Source organism: Spathaspora passalidarum (assembly GCF_000223485.1).
Source record: "Spathaspora passalidarum NRRL Y-27907 unplaced genomic scaffold SPAPAscaffold_6, whole genome shotgun sequence".
Lineage (NCBI taxonomy): Eukaryota > Fungi > Ascomycota > Pichiomycetes > Serinales > Debaryomycetaceae > Spathaspora > Spathaspora passalidarum.
The window spans coordinates 261,663-283,366 of record NW_006767430.1 but is presented as its reverse complement, the minus strand read 5'-3'; the positions used below and the strand labels follow the sequence as shown (position 1 = coordinate 283,366).

The 21,704-nt window shown below is 38.0% G+C and overlaps 6 protein-coding genes across 6 annotated transcripts; 2 read left to right on the top strand and 4 right to left on the bottom strand. All coding sequences in view use genetic code 12, as the record gives it.

The window, feature by feature from the left end:
- Window positions 1-240: 240 nt before the first annotated feature.
- On the top strand, window positions 241-3,756 carry SPAPADRAFT_72690 (autophagy protein; the record flags this gene model as incomplete). The annotated part of the gene is made up of 1 exon (XM_007376730.1): window positions 241-3,756. The coding sequence occupies one exon, from the start codon at window positions 436-438 to the stop codon at window positions 3,754-3,756; it is 3,321 nt and encodes a 1,106-aa protein (XP_007376792.1).
- Window positions 3,757-3,775: 19 nt separating this feature from the next.
- SPAPADRAFT_62611 (ribose phosphate diphosphokinase subunit) lies at window positions 3,776-4,802 on the bottom strand (the record flags this gene model as incomplete). Its single annotated transcript, XM_007376729.1, has 1 exon — window positions 3,776-4,802. The coding sequence occupies one exon, from the start codon at window positions 4,788-4,790 to the stop codon at window positions 3,810-3,812; it is 981 nt and encodes a 326-aa protein (XP_007376791.1).
- A 118-nt stretch (window positions 4,803-4,920) lies between these two features.
- SPAPADRAFT_72688 (polyamine oxidase) lies at window positions 4,921-6,433 on the bottom strand (the record flags this gene model as incomplete). The annotated part of the gene is made up of 1 exon (XM_007376728.1): window positions 4,921-6,433. The coding sequence occupies one exon, from the start codon at window positions 6,379-6,381 to the stop codon at window positions 4,948-4,950; it is 1,434 nt and encodes a 477-aa protein (XP_007376790.1).
- A 1,263-nt stretch (window positions 6,434-7,696) lies between these two features.
- RFX2 (Rfx2p) lies at window positions 7,697-10,510 on the bottom strand (the record flags this gene model as incomplete). Its single annotated transcript, XM_007376727.1, has 3 exons — window positions 7,697-8,061; window positions 8,194-9,130; window positions 9,200-10,510. 3 exons carry the CDS (start codon window positions 10,508-10,510, stop codon window positions 7,730-7,732), a joined length of 2,580 nt encoding a protein of 859 aa, XP_007376789.1.
- A 4,299-nt stretch (window positions 10,511-14,809) lies between these two features.
- Window positions 14,810-16,911, bottom strand: CAT2 (carnitine O-acetyltransferase; the record flags this gene model as incomplete). The annotated part of the gene is made up of 1 exon (XM_007376726.1): window positions 14,810-16,911. The coding sequence occupies one exon, from the start codon at window positions 16,778-16,780 to the stop codon at window positions 14,858-14,860; it is 1,923 nt and encodes a 640-aa protein (XP_007376788.1).
- A 1,622-nt stretch (window positions 16,912-18,533) lies between these two features.
- HSX11 (Hsx11p) lies at window positions 18,534-20,165 on the top strand (the record flags this gene model as incomplete). Its single annotated transcript, XM_007376725.1, has 1 exon — window positions 18,534-20,165. One exon carries the CDS (start codon window positions 18,534-18,536, stop codon window positions 20,163-20,165), a length of 1,632 nt encoding a protein of 543 aa, XP_007376787.1.
- Window positions 20,166-21,704: the final 1,539 nt, after the last annotated feature.

The following is a 21,704-nucleotide window of genomic DNA, read 5'->3' as shown; positions in this document are numbered from 1 at the left end:
CCAAAAAGTGTAATTCTAACTTAAGGCTTGTGCTCACTTTTTGTTTTGCATTTAACATGCATTAAACTGAGATAAACACAACCTTGACGGTGTATACTTACGCTATTTGTATTGTTTATCTTTGCTTTGGTTTGGCAGCATTTGGTTGTAAATTTTTAGTTAGTGCGGATTGCAACTTTTTCATCCCCTACAAAAAATTTCCAGAATTTGAAACAGCACAAAATTGACTATCTCCTCATTACACCATTAGTTATTTACAACCAGCCACACTTGTCTAATATATATCCATACAAGTATAGGGAGCTGTACACTTATCATACCCAATCATTCATTCCTGGTCCATCAATCCATATATTTAACTTTTTTTTTTGCATAGTCACACCACTTGTATATCCCGCATATCCGATTTGCCATCAGCATTGATAAGACCAATCAATGATTTCTGATATTTCTTATTTGATAATTTACAATTCCCACAATGGTCATTCAATCAAAATCCCTAAACCCATCCGGTTCCACAATTTGAGAGATTTCAGACGATTCATACTGGGTTCTTTGTTGAGCACTGACAGTTCTGATGATAACCTATTCTTGCTTACTTCGTTTGGAATCAAACTTAATTTCAACTTGATTAATGATATTAACGAGGTGTTTGTGTACGATAAGCGATTGTTTGTGGATGATGTTGATTTCACCATTTTTGACCAATTCACGGGTGATGCCCAACAGCAACCCCAGGGAATACCCACCATACCAGCAGCAACCAAGACTAGTAGTGTGCGGGAAATGACGAATCATTTGAAGGTGCTTCACAATTGGTCTAGGTCAGTCATGCAGGACGTGCAACATTTGACGGAGTTGAACAGTAATTTAATCAAGTCAATTAATACCATTTTCAAAAGTTTGAATGTGATTTTCCAATTCATGAATAACTTCATTAGCGAAATTGAAGTTAGCTTTAATAATTACTTTAATTATATTAAACTAATCCAATTTAAAACATTGCATAAGTCGTGGGAAACCCATTACAAGAAGTTGCTTGCTTTCCCTATGGTTAAAATAGGAAACAAAAATATCAAGTTGAATGAATTCATCGAGTTTGCCAAGTTGAAACAATATTCGGGATATATTGGGAAATACCTTCCCTTGATAATCACCAAGTTTAATTCACTTAACTCGACAATTAAAACCGTTCACGAACAGGATAAATTCACTATTGATAAGTATATTGAACAATTGCGCAATAATTCGATTGATCAATTTAAACATAGTAATACCGACATCAAAAATCTTGAAAAGTACGCTGATACAATTGCCAATGACATTGATAGATTATCCCACGATTCAAGACAACTCGATAAGGTTTACCAACTGCACACTGAAGAATATTCGGTTAATCTATATCAAGGAGCTAGTCAAATATACAACCGTTATCAAGATTTGTACAAGTTCAAACTGAAATTGGCTCGTTATTGTCTCAACGTGTTTAATAATATTGCCAAAGTGCAAATGAATATGGTGAATGTCAAGACGGAACTTAAGCACTTGACAAACGACGAAGAGCCCGAGAAGCAAGAGGGAGAAATATCCATCCAGGTGATTAATACCGTGAAGAAGTACGAAGATTATCTTTCGTTAACCATTGACTTGCCATTGCTTTTTGGATTCATCTTGATTGAAAAAAGGAGACAATTTGAATGGTTTGATTTTTATTCGAAGGGAATTGTCAATAATTTGTCGGAACAGTTGTCTACAATAATCAATCACGAGAAGTTGTTTAGAACTATTTGGATAAAGAAGTTTGGTAATTTTTTGAAATTGTTGAGCCAGACTGAAGATAATACTCAATTTAATATTGTGCTTCCCAATATCGATATCACGTTGTTGAGTAATAAAGACAAGGCCAACCCATTTGCGATTTTGGATGATATTCAAATTGACAGAAATGATATCGTCAATTATATAAGCACCGTTGAAACATCAGGATTAGCTTCGTTTGTGGAATTGCTAAATAAAAACTACAAGGACTTGATTCAATCAACCAACAACTTGAAGAAGATCACCAAGCTTATAACTTCATTAAGTAATTATACTTCTATATCCAATCAAGACAGACTGAAATTGGAGGTTGATGGGTCCGAAGTTGACTTTGATTTAAGTTTAATCAAGGGGTTGAAATCGAGAATTAAGAAATTGGAGAACTTGTTACACCAGCAACAAGTTAAGAATTTGAATAATTGGCCCACAAATGGAACTCCAGCTAGGACTAACACCAATGGAAGAGTTGCTGTCAGTGGAAGTGTCATGCTCCTTGATCAAAAGAAAACAGGTAATCCTACTCAGTTGTTAGAACGTAGTGGGAGTATTACCAACACTACTGCCAATGGAACTGTGGTATCTCCTGCTAGCATTGATAAACATTTGGATAATATTCGATTGAAGAAGGTAAATAATGAGTTGAGTTTACAAGTTGATGAGTTGACCCAGAAGAATAATGAAAAGGATGCATTGATTGCTAAGTTAACTGAAGAAATCAAGAATTTGACGAATAATTCCCAGACTGTGAAGCAAGAGGCATCAAGTAAGGATCACCAGATTGAAACATTGGCAGAGACAGTCAAGTCTCAAACCGAACAAATTAAATCACTTACCGATTCGGTTGAGAAACACAAACAAGAATCTTCGGAAGAAATACTTTCATTAAACAAGATTATATCCAATTTGCGCACTGAATTGACCGATGCAAACCACATCAAGAATGAACTTCTTTCCAACCTTGCATCTAAAGAGACTGAATTCACCAAGGAACGCACCCAATTTGATCAAGATCTCAAAAAGATTCAACATCAATTAGAAAATACCCAAGAAGATTATGAAAACCTCATGGAGCTAACCCAAATCCGTCAATCGAAATATGACTCTGGCTTAGACACCATGAATGAAATAATGACATCTTGGATCAAACGCCTTTTAGGATTGGTGTTTAATTACATCATTGAATATTGTTTGATTTTAGAAAGTATGGGGTTGCTTTTGGTTAAGGATGGTGACAAGTTTGTGATTAAGCGGGTTAAAGGATTACGTAGCAAGAACGAGAGTCATGATGTACCTAGTTCGGAAGCTATTGATGAAGTTATGCTGAAAATGAAGTTTATTGAGGATATGACGATGCCAATTACCGAGAAATCGGATGATGACGAGATGTCAAAGTATAAATCGATCATTGCTCCATTTCAAGATAATGCCAATAATTTTAAAGAGTTTATTGAGCTTTTATCGTTTAAGGATAATGTTACTTTGCATGAAGATGCCACCTCAACCAAGTTTTTCCTTAATTCTATTTCCAAACGATTCAAGGATGTTGAAGGGTTTGCAAAACGTCAAACTAAAGAGAACAAACTCAATCAAACTGAAATTAAGAAATTATTATTTAAACTTCGTACAAAAATTTCCATGACTGGGTTTTCCGAAGATGATTTGTTGTTATTCTTGCCTACCCGAATTGAACGTGCTGAAGCAGACCACGATGAAAATACAGTTCGACCATGGGCGGCATTCAATATTGGTGCACCTCATTATTTCCTCAATGTCAAGGATGAAAATGATGTCAAAGATAGAGATTGGATAATCGCACGTGTCAAGAAGATTACCGAATTTAAAGTCACAGAAGATACATTTGACAATATTGACATAAACCCATTCAGATTAAGTGTTGGTGTTGTATGGTATCTCGTTGATGTCGATGAAGAGAAGTAGGGACTAAAAAAGTTTATATAGGATATAAATATATGTATATATATATATATGATCTATTCAGGCACATGATTAAACAAATAACTAACACTTTCACCGTTGTGTAATCTTCTGATTGCTTCTGCAAGGGTAGGACTTATGTCTATCATTTCTAACTTAGAACACTGTTCTAATTTATCTTTAATAGGTAACGAGTTTGTGCATACAACTTTATCCAATTTGGAGTTGTTCAAGTTAGTGATGGCATTACCACTGAATATACCATGACTGACAACGCAAACGACCTTTTGAGCGCCATTGCTTAATAAAACATCGGCCGCTTTGCACAATGTTCCACAAGTATCAGCAATATCATCCACCAATACACAAATCTTATCAGTGACATCACCAACAAGTACCATTCTACTGACTTCATTAGCCTTTTGTCTTTCCTTATGGATCAATGCAAATGGAACATCCAACTTATCAGCTATTGCAGCAACTCTTTTAGCTCCACCAGCATCGGGAGAAACAATAATCAATTCATTGATTTCGTTGCGGAATGTATCGGTAATGTATCTCAACACACTAGGTTCAGCATAAAGGTTGTCCACGGGCACGCGGAAAAACCCTTGGATTTGACTGGCATGCAAGTCCAATGTGATTACGTGGTCACATCCGGCACACTGCAACAAATTGGCCATAAGCTTCGCCGTTATTGGTGCTCGACTCTTGTCCTTCCTGTCTTGTCTGGCGTAGGGGAACGTGGGGATGACCACGGTGATACGACGGGCACTGGCGATTCTGCACCCGTTGATAATCACGAGCAATTCCATGACAAAGTCGTTCAAGTTGTCATAGCCTGTTCCGGTCTGGATAATGTATACGTCTTCATCACGCACGGACTCTCCGATGGTGACGGCGGTTTCTTGGTTGGTGTACTGAAATGCACCAACACGGGCAAGAGGGATGCCTAATCGGGCAGCAATGGCATCGCATAGTTCAGGATGCGAGTTTCCTGCTATTAGTTTAATGGAGTTGGGTAATCTTCCGTGCATTCTATGGTGTGAAGTTCTATCTACTTGAAATGAGATGAGCCTTTGTGGAAGCATTTTTTTGCAAAAATGGCATTTGACTGCGAACTTTCGGAGTGCCGGTCACGTGGGTATACCTCGGATTACAAAAGCGTTATAACTACGAATATACATTGTCCTACTAAAGTTTTGCTTTCTTTTCACTCTCAATGATGAATCTGGCTTCGCGTTCTCCACTAAACCATCCACCATGAGCACATCCATTAGCACTACCATTCATAGTTTCTGCTCCCGCGAATCTTATTCTATTTTGGAACCCCTGGTTGAGAATCTGGTTGATTTTATAGGGATCGTTCATACCGACAGGGGTGGTTCCGTACGATCCCCTCGTCAAGTATTCTCCATTCCAAGGTGAATTGTAAATGGCTACTGGGTCAGGAATTTGATGGCCCTTAGGGACAAGCGAGGCTTGTTCAAGTACAGGTTTGAACAATTTCCAGATGTCCTGTTGTTTGTCTTCCTTCGCGAGTCTCTCGATGTATTTGGAGAGTGGGTTTTGCGTGAGGATTACAAGACTGGGAAGTCTCATAAGTGCCTGATAGTTGACAATGACACTAGGGAAGTCCCATGCATTGAAGGACAAGTCGCCAAGTAAGTCGGGTTTACTGGTGGTGTTGGTAATAGCATAGAATCTTTCCACATCTTCTGGCCAGAAACATTCATTAAATTCAAACACTAGTTTACCCAAAGATCCAAAGTGAATATCAGGAAGAACTTTCTGTAAGGGAGGTGGCAACGTTGGCTCCCACTTCAAATAGCACAGATCCTTGGGGTCGGTTATTTGAAGAATTGATTGTGGGATCGTACAAATCAAATAATCACATGAATAACTCCTGCCGTCAAACAAATGGACAATGACCTTACTAGGATTAGAATAGTCAATTTTATCAACATGGGCATTCAATTTCACATTGTGATTCAAATACTCTCTAGGGAGTTCCTTCAAGACAGTTTGAAAGACATTATAATAGCCATTCTCAACAAATGCTCTTCTTCCGACATGTTGATTCATATTAGCAAAACAATACTTTCCTGAAAGGGTATCCCAGGTTTCTCCATGGTATAACTCGGCCAAGGCACGAATAACACCAAGGGCATATTGCTTTTGTTCCTCGGTCAATCGGTCCTTGTATTTATGCATATATTCCTCACATAATCTCTTTAACGAAACATCAGGCTTGGATGGATCCTTGTCGTAAGCCAACTTGAAATACAGCATCATTTCATCAACAATGGTCTGGAATTTCCAACTTGGAACATCGCCATCGTCCTGACTTACATACTGACATTTCCCATCATCAAAATGATACTTGACAATCTTGCTCTTGATGGCCCGCTCAAAAAGTGGGTTGTTTAACGTGTCGTGAAACCACAGTGCACCCATGTCGAACTTCAATCCTCGAGTTTTCTCGGAGTTGATTGTCCATAACCTGCCCCCTAACCGATCTCGAGACTCGACAATGATTGTGTCGGTGATGCCCGCTTGATATAAGTCGATAGCGGCCTTCACTCCGGATATACCCCCACCGATAATAACTACTTTTTTGTGAATCATAGTGATTGTGAACTTGTATAAGTAAGAAAAGATATAGGATATAAAGAATCTTATGTTAATTCCAAGGAGGTCATTCCCCCCCAGATATTATTATATAATTTCAGGATGTAAGGTCATGTGACCTGTTCTAAACTCCATTTCTCCGAGAATGACCCATCACATCGTTCTTTTTTGTGCGGCTGCAACCACTTTACCTTAGAATGGTTTAGGAATACGAATTGAGAGGTTTTACATTCGATTTAAGGTTGATCTTGGCGCTGTGCATTAGTATAGTCTGGGGCGCATAACTTATGGTTTGAAATTGAGGCACGACTGGGGTAGAAATATTCCTCGGCTTAATCTTTTTTTTCCGTCCTAAAATTGTCCCGCGGAAATCCTGGGGAAATTCCAGTACAGGTTATTCTTCAGTAGTATTTGATGAGTTTCTATTCTTTTGTTTGTGTTGATCCATTGCTTTATGTTTCACAAATAATTTTCATGGTCTAAGGTATATTTGAAGAATTTTAGATTCGGGTCTTTGCCACGGTGGAATATACATCCAATTTAACTACACTTTAAAAGAATCTGGTAGTTCTGTTCCAATTAATATCGCGGACTTAAAGTCACGAAGCGCTAACAATAGGACTATACAACGGAGGTAAAACAGAGAATTGGATCCTCTGGTTAAGTAAACACTTGCACAACTCAAATCAAGGTTATTGGGGTTAGGGGGACACGTGTGTGATTTCTGATCACGTTTTAGGTTATAGTTTAGTTACATTTTGTCATATTATTTGGGTCAGTGTGTACATGAAGTAAATCTATCAAGACAAACTTGTAAGCTTAATTCCTTAACCTTCATTATGAGTCCATTTAATTTTTATTCCTTCAGGGCAGTTCTCTGCTTTGCAATATAATCTAGGCGACTGCAACGGAAAGATCTTTCCAGCACATGGAAGAAACCATCTGAAAATATTCACATCACGGCTAAACTTTCCTTCCTGCATCTGGCATGTGTCAATTTACGACTCGGTCCACAAAAAAATATTCTTAAGCGAGCAACTATTTTTCTGCATCATGCATCTTGTGCAACCGGCTAAAATTTTGTATACAAATAATATTCTTTTTTTTATAAAAACTATATATAATATATAAGAAACGGTATTGAAAAACAATGCAAAATACATAATTAAAACAGTTGAACCTCGTTAGAGTAAATAAAAATTATGTCAATCTATAAACCAATGACAGTTTATCTAAAAAAAAATTAAGCACACAAACTTAAACAAACTCAAAACACAAACAAACAAACAAACACAGTAAGAAAAAAATTTTTGATATCCTTTTTTAATATATAATACTGCCCATTTTAGAGTGAGTCATGTAATCCGACAATCTCACCCATTAAACTCATGTATTCTTGTATGAATGAATTGAACACCCACCAATTTCCAAAACTATTGTTGGAACCGCCTTCTAGATCCTGGCTACTTCGCTGCATATTCAGTAGTTGTGATTGCTGCTGCTTTAAAAAGATGTATTTCAAAATATCATTCAAGATGAAGGTGATGTAGTTGTTGTAGATAAGAATGGGGTATTTTGATTTGAAATGTTGTGATAGTAATCGCTTATCGATCAAGTTGATCAACGCTTGCAATCGCGAGAACTCCTTACTTGATAACACCGCTTCGTTTGCCTCACCTCGTTTGTCAGATGTAGCAGAAGGTGAAGTTGTGGTGTTAGTGGTTGGTAAATCAGCACCCGATTGCGGTTGCAAATCAGGAGATAAGCTCCCCAACGACTCTTGTGATATTTCCTGCGTAGGGTCTTCACCCAGTTCTTCTTCGTCTTTGGCTTCTTCATTGCTGCTAAAACTTGAATTCAAAAACTCGAGCAAATCATTCTTGAAGAAATCATCAATTATATTAATTTCTTCATTAATAAACTTCATCAGAATGGATGACTTCAACTCATTGTTTATGTTCGGATCAAAGTTATATCCAATCAATGTGTACACCAAATCATTGGACAAGATATCATTTCTGAAACTGAAATTGATCTCCCCCATCGATGTAGTGGTTAGATTTGTATTCAAGTTAAACAAGAGGTTTTCATCATCTTGATCTTCCAATTTCAAAGTTTGGCTGTTTATCTTAAGGAAGTTTTCAATATCTGTCGACATCATTGATTTGCGACTATCCTTATTTATAAGCTTGATGAAGGTGATTAGCAAGTCATTAAGGTTGATGAGCTTCTTAATCATAATCAAGAAAATGGTAGAATTGTTAATGGGAAACTTTTCTGAATCCAACAACTTCAACTCAGAATTAAGATTGTTTATTAAATGCATCAAGTTTAATCTCAACGTTTTCAATAAACTTATATTAGTGGATGATTTAATCAAGAGCAAATATGGAGATATCTCAATCAAAATAACCAAATACAAACATAAATCAACATTGGGTATAGTAGTTTGCACATTCAACGGTTTAATCAACGATTCCATCAAGTTATGCAAGAGGCTTGAGTTAGATACCAAATTCTCGGGTTTCAAAAAGATTTCATGGATCAAGTTTGGTCCAAAAATCCCAATCCGATTATAACACTCAAAAAGCACTTGGTTAAACCAATTGTCTTCTTCTTCCGACGTCAAAATACTAAAGTTGTCACCGGCAGGGAATTTCAAAAGTGGTTTGATCGAGGAGAGATTGGGTGATGATAATGGTTGGTTTGAGTCCAGCGCAAGGTGCGGTATGCTGGGAGCCATCCTCTCCGCCGTGTCATCTCGACTTTGTAAAAACGGGTCGGACTGTTCCTCTGTTACTTCGGCTAATTTCACTTTATGTTTGGAAGAATTTCTTCTATGGGTCCCCGTTCTCTTCATGGTTGCTCCGAGCAATTGGTTTGACATTCTTGTATCACCACTAAAAATCTCATTCAAGTCATTCAACTCGTTCTGATCACACAACTGTTTGATTTCATCGTTGACGATATTCTCATTCCAAATTACTCCAAGATAGTTATACTTGGATTCACCACGACTTCCCAACCGCTTGATCAACAAGTTGGGATAAACCAACTTGATCAACTTCCCCAACTTAGATTGCCCAAGAATCAACTTTTGCTGCTCATTAGTGGTGTTTGAAGAGCTGGGGTAATTACAAATCAACTTTTGACAAATGATGAAATAAGTCTTGTAAATGGACAATCTTGGAATGGTGTAACTTTGTGGATCTTCTTCTGCTCCTAACGGTAACTGAATCAAGATATCATACAAAATCTTAATGGCAAGGAATGTCCTTAACAATTCATGATAGTTAATGTTCAACAATTTATTCTCTTTATCTTCCATGCTGGGTAAATACTCCATTAACAAGTTGGGATTCTTGAATACATTCAATAACTGATTAATCACATCAATGGAAAACTCACAATTCGAATACGGAACCATGGTTTTGTCCAACTTCTGGTGATAATTTATATCAAGCAATTGTCGTAACCTGTCATTATTGTATAGTAAATTGTAGAAATCATCCACTGGCAAAGGGGTATTCAATTTGTACAAGATGGATAAAAGGTAGTTGTTGATGTTGGACCCATCAACCGAAGTCAAATTAATTAGCAAATCATTAATTACCGAATTGTCAGATGAGTGTTGTTGGGTGACTACACGGGAAGCCCCGAGGTTCGAACCTGGTCTCTTATCGCCGGGACTCAAAGACACGAGATTGAAATGCGATGATATCGATAAGTTGTTCTTTTGGTGCTGTCTAAAAACCGCTGCTGCTGCTGGTGATAATGAAGTAGTGACATTTCGCAATATCGAAGATTGTGAAGGCACGGGGTAGTTCTGTTGTTGTTGAGGTGTACTTGAAGAAAGCACACGCGATGGTGGGAGTTGTTGTGGTATTGGTGCTGTTGCATATTCTGGTATCTTGAATGCTCCAGAATAGTCAAATGAAGGAAATGCAGATGTTATGGGTTGTTGAGGGTTGTATCCATAGGTCGTTGAAGATGAATGTTGATGCTGTAACTGTTGTGGTTGCTGAGGACGATGCTGTTGTTGTAAACCTGTAAATGTGGCTTGTTCTGGTGGTTGGTAGTAGTATGATCCTGGTGTTGCTGTAGTCACCACTGGTGATGTTCTCATGACTTGGCCGGGATCCAATTCCGACGATGCTGGTCGCTTCAACGGTGAAGATGTGTGATGTGATGATATGTCTAAATTTCCCGATGACAATTGTTGTGGTAGTGATGAAGAAGATGAAGATGATGGTGGTAATTCAGGTATTGATTTTGATCTTGGGCCAGCCGCGTAGTTATACGTTGATATGTATGCGTCGTTGTCATATGGCTGTGGAAGGTGACCTGAAGTTGTGTGCTGGAGTTGTTGCTGCTGTTGTGTTTGTAATTGCTGCTGTTGTTGTTGCTGTTGCTGCTGCTGCTGCTGTTGTTGTTGTTGAGGAATATAATAAGGTTGATTCAGAACAGACGATTTCTGTCGTTTATGGGATCGAAACTTGGGTGAATTGTCGGCCATATTATTCTAAGAAACATGTATGTGTGGATATAATAGCAAAATTGGCAAGTGGGTGATGGTACCTGATGCAGTTTGTACAGATGATATATTGTGCAGATAACGCGATGTCACTAGATATGCACGATGCAGATTTGGAAATGCAGAAAATATATAAATAATATTGGCAACAAACCTCAGTGGATTTTATATTTCTTGATGATGATGGTAGTGGTGGTGGTTTGGGATCAAATCGTGACAAAGAAATTATGGTGTAGTGCCAAGCAGTATAATCGATCCCTTGTTTAGTCTAGAAAAAACCACAGACGGTGCTTGGCTTGAGGGGGAGGGTAGATACACGGTGGGGTACTTCGCTGGGTGTGTCTGTGACTGTGTGTATGACGCGTTGTTGGTGGTTGACTCCCTTGTTTTGCTTTCAAGTGGTGGTGGAGGGGGGGCAATCTAAATATAGAAGTTGATGTACGGAGGAAAGGTGTCTGTTTTAGTATCAAATGATGTCAATAATATGGATCGGTAAAGACACACAGTGTGGAAATCAACCAGGGGAAAAAAACAAAAATAAAAATATTAATACGAGTTTTTTTTGCCTTTTTGTAATAAAATAATAATTTGCCAAATGCAAAAAAAAATTCAAGACCTTTTTCGTTTTGTGAATCAACTCAATGTAAAAACCGGATCAAAAACTCTTCCTCTCTCTCTCTCTTGGCAGATGCTCGTTGCTCCTGGTTATGATTGTTAACGTTGGTTGGTAATGGTAGACCAGGTTCCTTGACAAATTTTCGGTATCACTGGATTTTTTTTTTCCTTGCTAAAGAAACACAAACAATCCAAATCAAAATCAAATCAACAAGAAAAAAAAAACTTTATTATTTTTTTAGTTTTAAAAATAAAAAGTAAAATAAAAAAATAAAAAAATAATCAAATGTCCTTCCTGCACTGTGGGAGTAGAAAAAATAATATTCTTGACTTGGGTTGACTATCGGGACAAGAAACTTAAATGGTACAATCGAGGCTAGTGGAGTTAAGCAGATGTGTGACTTGATACGTTTTTACTTTTGTAACCTGTTTATTTTTTTTTCTTAGGTGGCAAAAGTTAAAATTGACAAGGTTGGTGTATGTGGATTTTGCAGATTTTAGTTTTACACTTTTGGGTGGTGTTGTGGGTTCTGTTCGAGCTAAAATGTAAATATAACCTTCGTCAAAGTGAAATTCGCCTGAGCCACTGGTATTTTCTGATATATCGATATGTGATTATGTTGAATTCTATTTTATTTTATAATTATCAGTGGAGATTTTATTATCTATGCACCTTGATGAATCCAAATTATTTTTTTTTCTTGTGCTATATTGTTCGATATCTCCCAATTTGGAATTCTTAGTTTTGCTGCCCTTTTGATCTTAATTGACGATCAATATTTTATGGTGCCTGGAAAAAAGAAAACCTCCGAATGCAATTGTATGTAGTTTGATGCAATAATAAAATCAATGACCCGATTATTTCCCAATGGTTTTTCTAGGTACGGCCCAATGATTATTAGTAGATTTGCTCTTGTGTAAACTCTTGGTGTAAGGTTAGGGTTATAATGCACTAACTAATTGCGAAACAAGAATGGTAAATTATTTTGCAATTTAGTTTAGTGGTGACAATTTAAGGCGGTACTTGTCCTAGCTCCGGTGTTGTTGTAAATTAGACGATGTGCGTGGGTACAAGTACAGGGGTTTGAATATTAACAATCCTGGGGCGTGTCTATGTTGTATAATGACTTCTCGCTAGTAAACTCTATTTCGCGTTGCTTGATGTGTGTTGTAGATCCAGATCTATTGATAACGGTCGGGTGTGTGTATACTGTAACAGGGTTGAAGATACAAATAAGTAAATGTGGCAAGCCGTTGTGGTTAGAATAAAGCAGAATCAAGCCTTCTCTATTCTGTGTTGCCAAGTCAAATAGGAAGATCTTTGCAGGGTTTTTATATAAAAAATCACAACTAACATGTGCGTAGGTAAAGAACTTCTCTTTGTTCTATTATTCTTCTTTATCATCTGTTTTCACTCTCAATTATAATTTGCACCATGACGTGGAATGGTTGTCATGACGGTCGTCAATTACTGTAAACAAAACACACGAAAAAGAAAAACACAGAATCACAACCGAACAATGTGTTTCAATTCCCAAACAATTGCTGTCTTCACCTTTTGTCCTCTCACCCCGTTCCGTAATTGCTGCAATGTTTTACTCATAAAGGATACTCCGAAACATCAACAAACGCAGAGTTCCATATAGGGTTCATATCAACAAAACCCTGTACAATCTGTAACAACCACAAAAAAAACCGTGTACAACCAACTCTTTGTGGCACCCCACAACGACGATGGCGTTGTCAATTGCATTGCCAGACAGCAATCTAACCCAGTTTCCTAATCAGGACCAATCCCCATTGAAATTGACGAGACAACAAATTTAAAACCTGGTGATACCCTTAAACCCTCAAGGTTATGGCTGTGAATGCCATGATAGTTTTAGTTTAAACTTTTTTTGCTGCCTTAGATAGCGTTTTAGTTTATCGCCTTTCCCCGTTGCCATCGTGACAAACAATGGCACCCCCGATGAAAAAAAATATTAGTGTAATTTAGACTCTACCGCAGTGCGCCCGATCGGTGCACTGACATATGCAGCAGCTAAAAAAAATCCCCCCCTCCAGTCTTCTAGAATCAGCACATTGGAAACTATAATTAATAAACCCATACAAATTCATGTTTATTTGAAAATACAACTTGAGCTAATTAGATACGCTTTTTTTTCCCATTCTATGTGTTTCAAAGTTTCTCCCCTCGTCAACCTTTACACGAATGCAACCCGTCACCGCCACAACATCCCCTGGGGCTTGTTTCAAGTTAGGTTAATTCAAACATCAAACCAACACAATCACTGCATTCGGAAATTTATTTCTATTTTCTCTTTCGCCGAAAGATAAAAAGCCCCCCGACCGTTATTTCCATACGGGTGGATATACAATTCCGTGACAACGCAACATTCTGCAATCGTAGCAGATAAAACAGATCCCTTTTAGGTGGGTTCCTCAGAAAAAAAAAATCTGTTGATAATCTTGGCAACAATTGCTGCATGTACGTTGAGGGGTAGCGTTTTCCTAGAAAATATTGGTCGGGTTCTGGATTAAACCCATTTTCTAACCAATCACAACATGCGTTTTCCCTCTGGCTATTTTTACAATGGATACGGCATTCCCTATTACGCATTTCTAGGCGCGCATATTTGTCATGCCATGTTGCGGTTATTACCGATTAAAGCAATATCCTCACTATGGTATGTGTATTCCGAAGTGACGCCATGTTTTTTTGTGATCCACCGGGGTAGCCACTCTTGTCGCTTCTTCTATAACCTGTCAAATCTGTCACCTGCCAATCTCTCTATCACATCCAAGTTTGTCTTATAGTAGCCATTTACAACGAAAGTTACTCACACGACTACGCTCATAACCCTCGGTTGGTACCCTCATCAATCTGATAACATTACATGCACCATCGATAATATCTCGCATTGTTCTGCTTCGGTTAGCACTAACCGAAGATTTATGCATGGATAGCAACACAAAGCAAGAAAAATATTTTAGTCCGACATTCCAAAAAAAAAAAAGAACCTTACTTAAAAAATAAAAATCAGGTCACGAAGGACGTACTGTGTTACCATGGAAGTTCCAGAAAATATTTTTGCAGACACTCGTGACAACCATGGCATTTAGCGGAGTAATCTGAAACAACCCCGAACGCAGGCTGGCTCTTCGTGAACGGTGCGCGGAGATAATGCAATGCAAAAAAGGGGGTTGTGTCCGGCCTGGTGCATATTCAGTAGCAATGTCCATCAAAAACAGTTCCAATCTACCACGTAACAATCTCTCTAATAAATACATATATTCAAATTTACGTATAAAAGATAATCTAGCTTACAACTTAGCCTTGCTCTTCTCTTCAACCTTCCCTTCTAACAAGCCCTTGCTCAACACGTCCTTCATTTCATTGGCGCTTTCAACAAGGTACCACTTCAAATGATCGGAACTCAACCCGTTACCACGTTTGCAACTGATGTGAACGTGGATCCACTCGTTATTGATCAAGTATGCTAAGCCAAACCCGTCGTCAATGACCTGCGACCATCCCCAAGATTGGAAATATTCACTTGGAATTTGACTCGACGAGATGTACCATTTACTCGAGTAGCTGAAAATTGGATCCGTGAAGATTTCCGGAACCGGTTCTCCTTGAGCAAGCATATTCTTGAGACCAAAGAAGTGACGATCAACACCTTGTCCGTCAGCGGCGGAGGACAAATACGACACGTGTTGTTTACAAGCAGCTTGGAATGTGGCAACCTTGTCGGCAATAGTTGCAGTTGGGTTGGTCCAGGTTTCGACAAACTTCTTGGATTCGTTAGAGACTGTACGACCAGTTTCGGTACGGCCCTTGAGGTACTTTCTAGTAGCAGCTGATTCATAAGTAGGTCTAACTTTACCAGTAAGCTTGTAGTATGCTAATTGCATCATCATTTGCACGTAGGCATCAGGAGAAGTTTTGAATTTCTTGATCAAATTCTTACCATGGCCATAGTATTGGAAAATTTCTTCGTCATGAGCCGTAATGGTTTCTTCAAACTTAACAATTGCTTCTACGATATTGGTACGGGAGACTGGGTCAATGTCAAATGGAATGATTTCCGCCTTACCAACACGAGGTAAGAAAGTAGCAACTTCTTCAACCAAGTTGGAGTTTTCATTTTCAGCAATAACTTGCTTGTAAACGGTGTTGTTTAATTGAACAGTTGGAGTGGCATCCATTCTTGAGTGTTCACCAAGGAAACCAGAGTTACCATTAGCACCAATAAAGAATTGCAAAGGCTTGTCAAAAAATCTATTTTGACCATCTCCGTGCCAACAGTTTCTTGACTTTTCTTCAATGGTGATTGGATTGTATGAATCTAAACAAATGACAAACGCAGATGCAAAAATAGTTTCCAAAGAAGCTTCGTTGACTGGAGATTTACGTAAAGTGTTGTAGGCAGATAACCATTCATCTCTGTTTAATGAGGTTAATGCACCTAAACCAATACCTGGAGGGGTTGCATCATTCTTGATTTGCTGTAAGTATTGGTAAATTTCACCCTTGTTCAACTTGTTTCCATTAGCATCATGGGTAGGAACCTTGTAAAAGTTGTTTTGGTAGATCACGACAAAGAATTGGTTTTCTTGACCATCATAGTGCTTAGTGATATCTGAACCTGGAGCTGGGACACGAGAGTTGTGGAACATATATTTGAAAGCATTCATACAGTATGGAGTTCCCTTGACAACTTCAGCTGGTAATTGTTCAGATTCAACTTGTTCCATAAATTCAATAGTGTAGTACGCAATCAAAGATGCTTTGAGCAATTGGTTTTCACCAACAACCCCTCTAATGTCCTTATGGGAGAAAAAGTAAGAGACATATGGCACAACAGGGTCACGGTATGACATATAAGCGTAATCATCCCAAAACTCAGCCAACCAGTTGTCTTTGCCTTGGGCAAACTGAGTCAATCTCAGTTGTAATGTTTCACCGACACCACCTGGCTTGATAAAATCTTGCACTTTTGCGGTGGTTTCTGCCAATTGTGCTGGTGATAAGAATGGTTCAACCGACTTTAAATACTTGGCTGCTGTGTCTTGCAAAGCAGGTACCGGCAATCTAGGCAATTGGGATTGAAACTTGTACAAGTCCCCTTTTGGTTGGGAAGAATTGTAACGTTTAGCGGAGGTCAAAATTGACATGATTGACTTGGTAGAAGTAGCTTTAGATGTGACTGATACTAATTGATTGATTCTTAATTTGATCATATTCTACTGGACGTTCTAACTCTCGGCAAATACTTTGGGAGAGAGAAAGAAACAAAAAAAAGGGTTGGAAATTTCACCAGTATATATTAATGTTGTAAAGCTTGGCGACAAAAAGGTTATGAGAAATATGGAAATTTTCACTTGAATTTATAGTGGGCAAATTTTTGATTGGTGTATTATGGTTATTTTTTTTTTTTTGGTAAGAATGTGGGGCGGTGGGGGAGTCGTGTCCTCGTTATATTTTATTTATTTGCTTTTATCCGAGGCAAAACTTTGGTACGACTGTTTGACCACGGATAAAAAAGATATTGTGTTCGTGTCATTGTTAGAAGATCGAAATTTCCAAACTAAGCCAATGCAATTTATCTACCTCGGGAAGTGTTCTTTATGGAAATAATCACTCTGAGATGCATCCTACTGTTGATGTCTTAACTCAGGCAGAAACTGAAAAGTAACCCCACAAAAATAACTACTGAAAAAAAATATTATGAAAGGGTTCGTTACTTCTGGTACCACTTTGCAGAATACCCGGGGAAACATTTCGGAGTTTGCCATGTCAAACAGACATTTGTGTACTTTCCCTGCATTTCCTAGAAGATACATAAACAATGACAAAACCGTTATAATATATATTTCTACGTAATTCCTTCCCCCCTCTAGTTGAATGTGACAATGGTGTGGGCAGCTTATATCTGTCTTATGATAATAGACCGAAGTCGGATCCTTTCGTCTATACCAGAAACCAAAAAAAAACAAGGAAAAAAGAAATTTCGGAGTATCAGCAGTTTTTTTTGCTTATCGTTGTCCAGTAAAACTAAAAAACTCCGAGATCGTTTTCAATTGTGATTTGTTTAGATTTCTTGGATAATCGTGTAATTGGCTTTGCATTGATAACGTCATAATATTTTTATTACTATTTCTATTTTGGTAAGATTAGGTAAAATTTTTAGTTTATGCCCACTACACTTTGTGGAAATGTGAATCCCAAGAAACTAAGAGTTTGGTAGTATATCACAACTTTATCAATGGAATGAGATAGGCGATCATAATCAACTGCCGTTGCTATTTTTTATCTATGCACTCCCATTGACTTACAGCATTACCCGGATCAAGCCATAATGGCTAATGCAGATTGACGCATAATCTACATCAGGTACAGTCGGTTGAATTCTATCGCCCCCACAGTTGTTCTCCACACGACGATCGTTTCATAGATCATTCTGGCAAGTAAAGAAGGAAGGAAAAGAAAGTGACCAACTACCAAAAATTTTCTCAACCGATGACTGAAAATTTTTTTTACATTGTGGAAATCAGGGGGGTATTTTTACATCATAGTACAAGTAATTGAGTGCTTTTTAGAAATATTCAGTATAAACAGTTTAATCACTCATTCTAGTACAATATCGGCCGAAGCCATATCGGTCCTAACGGTTTTTGTCAACACTCTTCATTACCCTAAGCCACGTATGCGCGTGGAAAAAACTTCACATTATTAATTCATTTCAAATACAACCAAAAAAAAAAATAGTGCTGTCAAATTTTACTACTTAAAGTAATTCGTCTGCCTCCTTTTAGCAACAGCGTGTCCATACCGTGATATTTAAAGTACAAGTGTCGTGTTATCTTTTATGTACATAGCCCACACACACGATTAATAGATTCCTTGTGACACCTCCCACCCCCCAAAAAAAAAAAGAATTTAGGGGTAAAACTAAAAAGCTAAAAATCACAGATCTAGGAATACAATAAGATCATGGATTCATATGCTCGATTAATATCTAGCTACTTTTTCCTTGCGTGGTACTTGTTCATTGTGCTTGTTGCATATATAGGATTTGTGGAAATCTTACTCAAATTCAGAAAGAGAAATATACTATGGAAAGTAAACCATGAAAAACAAGATCAGAACGAGGACCAATACGAAGGGGTCACTATAATCCGTCCGATAAAAGGCATAGATCCTGAGCTTAGTTCATGTCTTGAATCTTCGTTTTGCCAATCATACCCTATTTCAAAATTGCAAATTTTATTTTGTGTTGATAATCCATCCGATCCAGCTATCCCAATTATCAGGTCATTGATCAAGAAATATTCCCACATTGACTCACAAATACTTGTATCGGAAAACTTTAATGAAGTTACAAAAACTAGCGAAGATCATTACGGACCCAATCCTAAAGTTAACAACTTGGCTAAGGCGTTTGTCCTGGCCAAATATGATATCTTGTGGATAATGGATAGTAACGTATGGGCTAGTTCCAACATCTTGAAGAACTCAGTTATTACGCTCAACCAAAATTTAAATAATGGAAGACAATTAAACAGTCAACGTAAGGTCAAATTAGTTCACCATGTGCCGTTGGCCATGAGTATTTCCAAGAAAACATACGAGGAAGAAGATGATATCGATTTAGAGTATGGGTTGACACCACAACAATCTCATGACTCAGATTCCAGTACCAGTAATAGTTCAAGTGCAAACGTGCACATAGGGGTAGCTAAGCGGAAATCACCGTTACGTCAACAAATAAGAGTAGCAGATAGTTTTGAGCAAGAAGAATCGCCAAGAAAAGTCAGGTTTCTTGATAAATTAGGGGCAAAATTAGATGAAATGTTTTTACATACCTCCCATTCCAAATTTTACGTTGCATTAAACAATGTCGCGGTTGCGCCCTGTGTCAATGGTAAATCCAACATGTATCGCCGTTCCGAACTCGATCGCGCCGTGTCGCTTATCGCTTCGCACGATTCACCATTTTTCCATGATCCAATTGTGAAGCAACAAGCTGTGTATTATTCCTCGCTTGGTCCGGGACATGCAATCAAGTTCTTTGCCCGGTATATCGGCGAGGACAATATGATTGGTATTGCCCTTTGGGAAAATTGTTTTGCGCGTACTGGGCTCACTGGTGATGTAGTTGTTCAACCCATCTTTGAATCGAATAACACCATCAATGATTATATTCAACGGAGAGTTAGATGGCTCCGAGTACGTAAGTACATGGTGTTGCTAGCCACTTTGATTGAGCCCACGACTGAATCGCTCATTTGTGGGGTTTATGGGACGTATGCGGTGTCGAGTATATTTTTCAATTGTTGGTTTCATTGGGGGTGGTTTTTGGCACATATGATTGTGTGGATGATGACTGATTATATTCAGTATCATACATTCACCAATCATGTGACGGATGCTAGCGAAGTGAATTATATGCCCACATGGTTGAGATATAAGCCTGCGGGATCGAGGTTGGATTGGTTACGGGTTTGGGCTGTGAGAGAAGTCTTGGCGTTACCTATTTGGATAATTGCCATGGTTGGGCATGAAATTGATTGGAGGGGTAAGCCATTTATGATCAAAAAGGATTTGACGGCGGAGGAGATGTAAAAAAAAAAAAGAAAATAAAAAGAATGATAGTGTAGCAGTTGTTATAGGTAAATAAAGTAGGGTATAATAATAGAGAATAGAGCAGGTAAAGAAACTGATCTAGTGTAGATACGACAGAAAGATCTAGAGCGGCTAAGTGCACAATAGGGTACATGAGACAAGTCTAGTTTGTGATTGTTTATATCAGATCCATACTAGGCCGAGTTTGTGGTCTTTTTTTGTTGTTGTTGTTGTAGTTGTTTTTGCAGCAAACCCTTGGAAGATGGGCACATGGAGACCACTGGATAAATCCGGTCATTCTAGATGCAGGTGAAACATAAGGAGTCATTGGGGACAAAAACAAACCATGTGACTTTGTGGCTACCATTGCGATATATTACATTCGTAAATGTAATCAGGTGGCACCTGAATTGGGACGCTATTTCAAGTATTTCCTAATCGGGACATATGAAACGGTTCCTGGTTTAAACGCGCATTATAATAATCAGTCGACAAGACGATGACGTATCAAGCCAGCAATTAAGGTAAAACCAAGAATAACGCCAAACAAGCAAATTATTTGACAATTTGAAATGGGTTAAAGGGGGTTTAACAGAGTACACACCTGCACAGGCATGCAATTAGTGTTATATAAGGAAATTAACGTAATTAAATTTTTTTTTGGGCAGTTAATGAATGTTACCAAATAAGGCAACAATCAACAGCGCGTAAAGGAATCTGAAACCAAACACGTAAAAATTTGGCCACCTGAAAAAAGGAAAAAAAAAAAAATATTTTTTTGTTAGAAAAAAAAAAAAAAAGAGGCAGTGAAGTAAATATGACTGACTGAGCTGACTGGGCTGACTGATTGACCAAGCGAGGTTCGTGTCCATTTGTCAAAATCAGGTATTAAATTTAGAATTACGAACTGGACATTATGTACGATTGCCTTGTAAACAGATGGAATGTTTCTAAATATGGCAGGGATAGAACTAAATCCATCCAATTACGGTAATTAACTAGTAGCAGCCCCTCGAATTTCTATTATATAAGTTGTGAATAGCTACTAGTGATACTTTCTCAGTTTTACTACATTGTCTTTTTTAGGTTTTCCCATTAATTCAGGAACAAGTCAAACCCAAACTGCCACAAAAGGGAACGGGGCAAGAAAAAAAAAAAGAAAATAAATAAGGGAAAAAAAAAAACACAACCAGAATTTCTTTGTAATCCTTTTTATGGTCAATAGTTTTCCCCCCCGTTGTAAATCAATCCTTTATTAACGGTCCATTCGTTGATCAACTAGTAGATAGACCCCATATAGACTTTGAGCTATCACCATAGACACACTGCATATACATTCATCCACGTCTACACCTGCTACATCTACATTCATATTCACATTCACATTCACATTCTCGCTACTCCTTATTTAGGCAGCTCACCCGGCATATTGATTTTTCCCATATAGTAAGCATACACAAATCTTGACATGGCAGATATAATATCATCAGAGCCTATTCCCTCTGATCCATCGTCGAAATCACACAGTCACAGCAATAC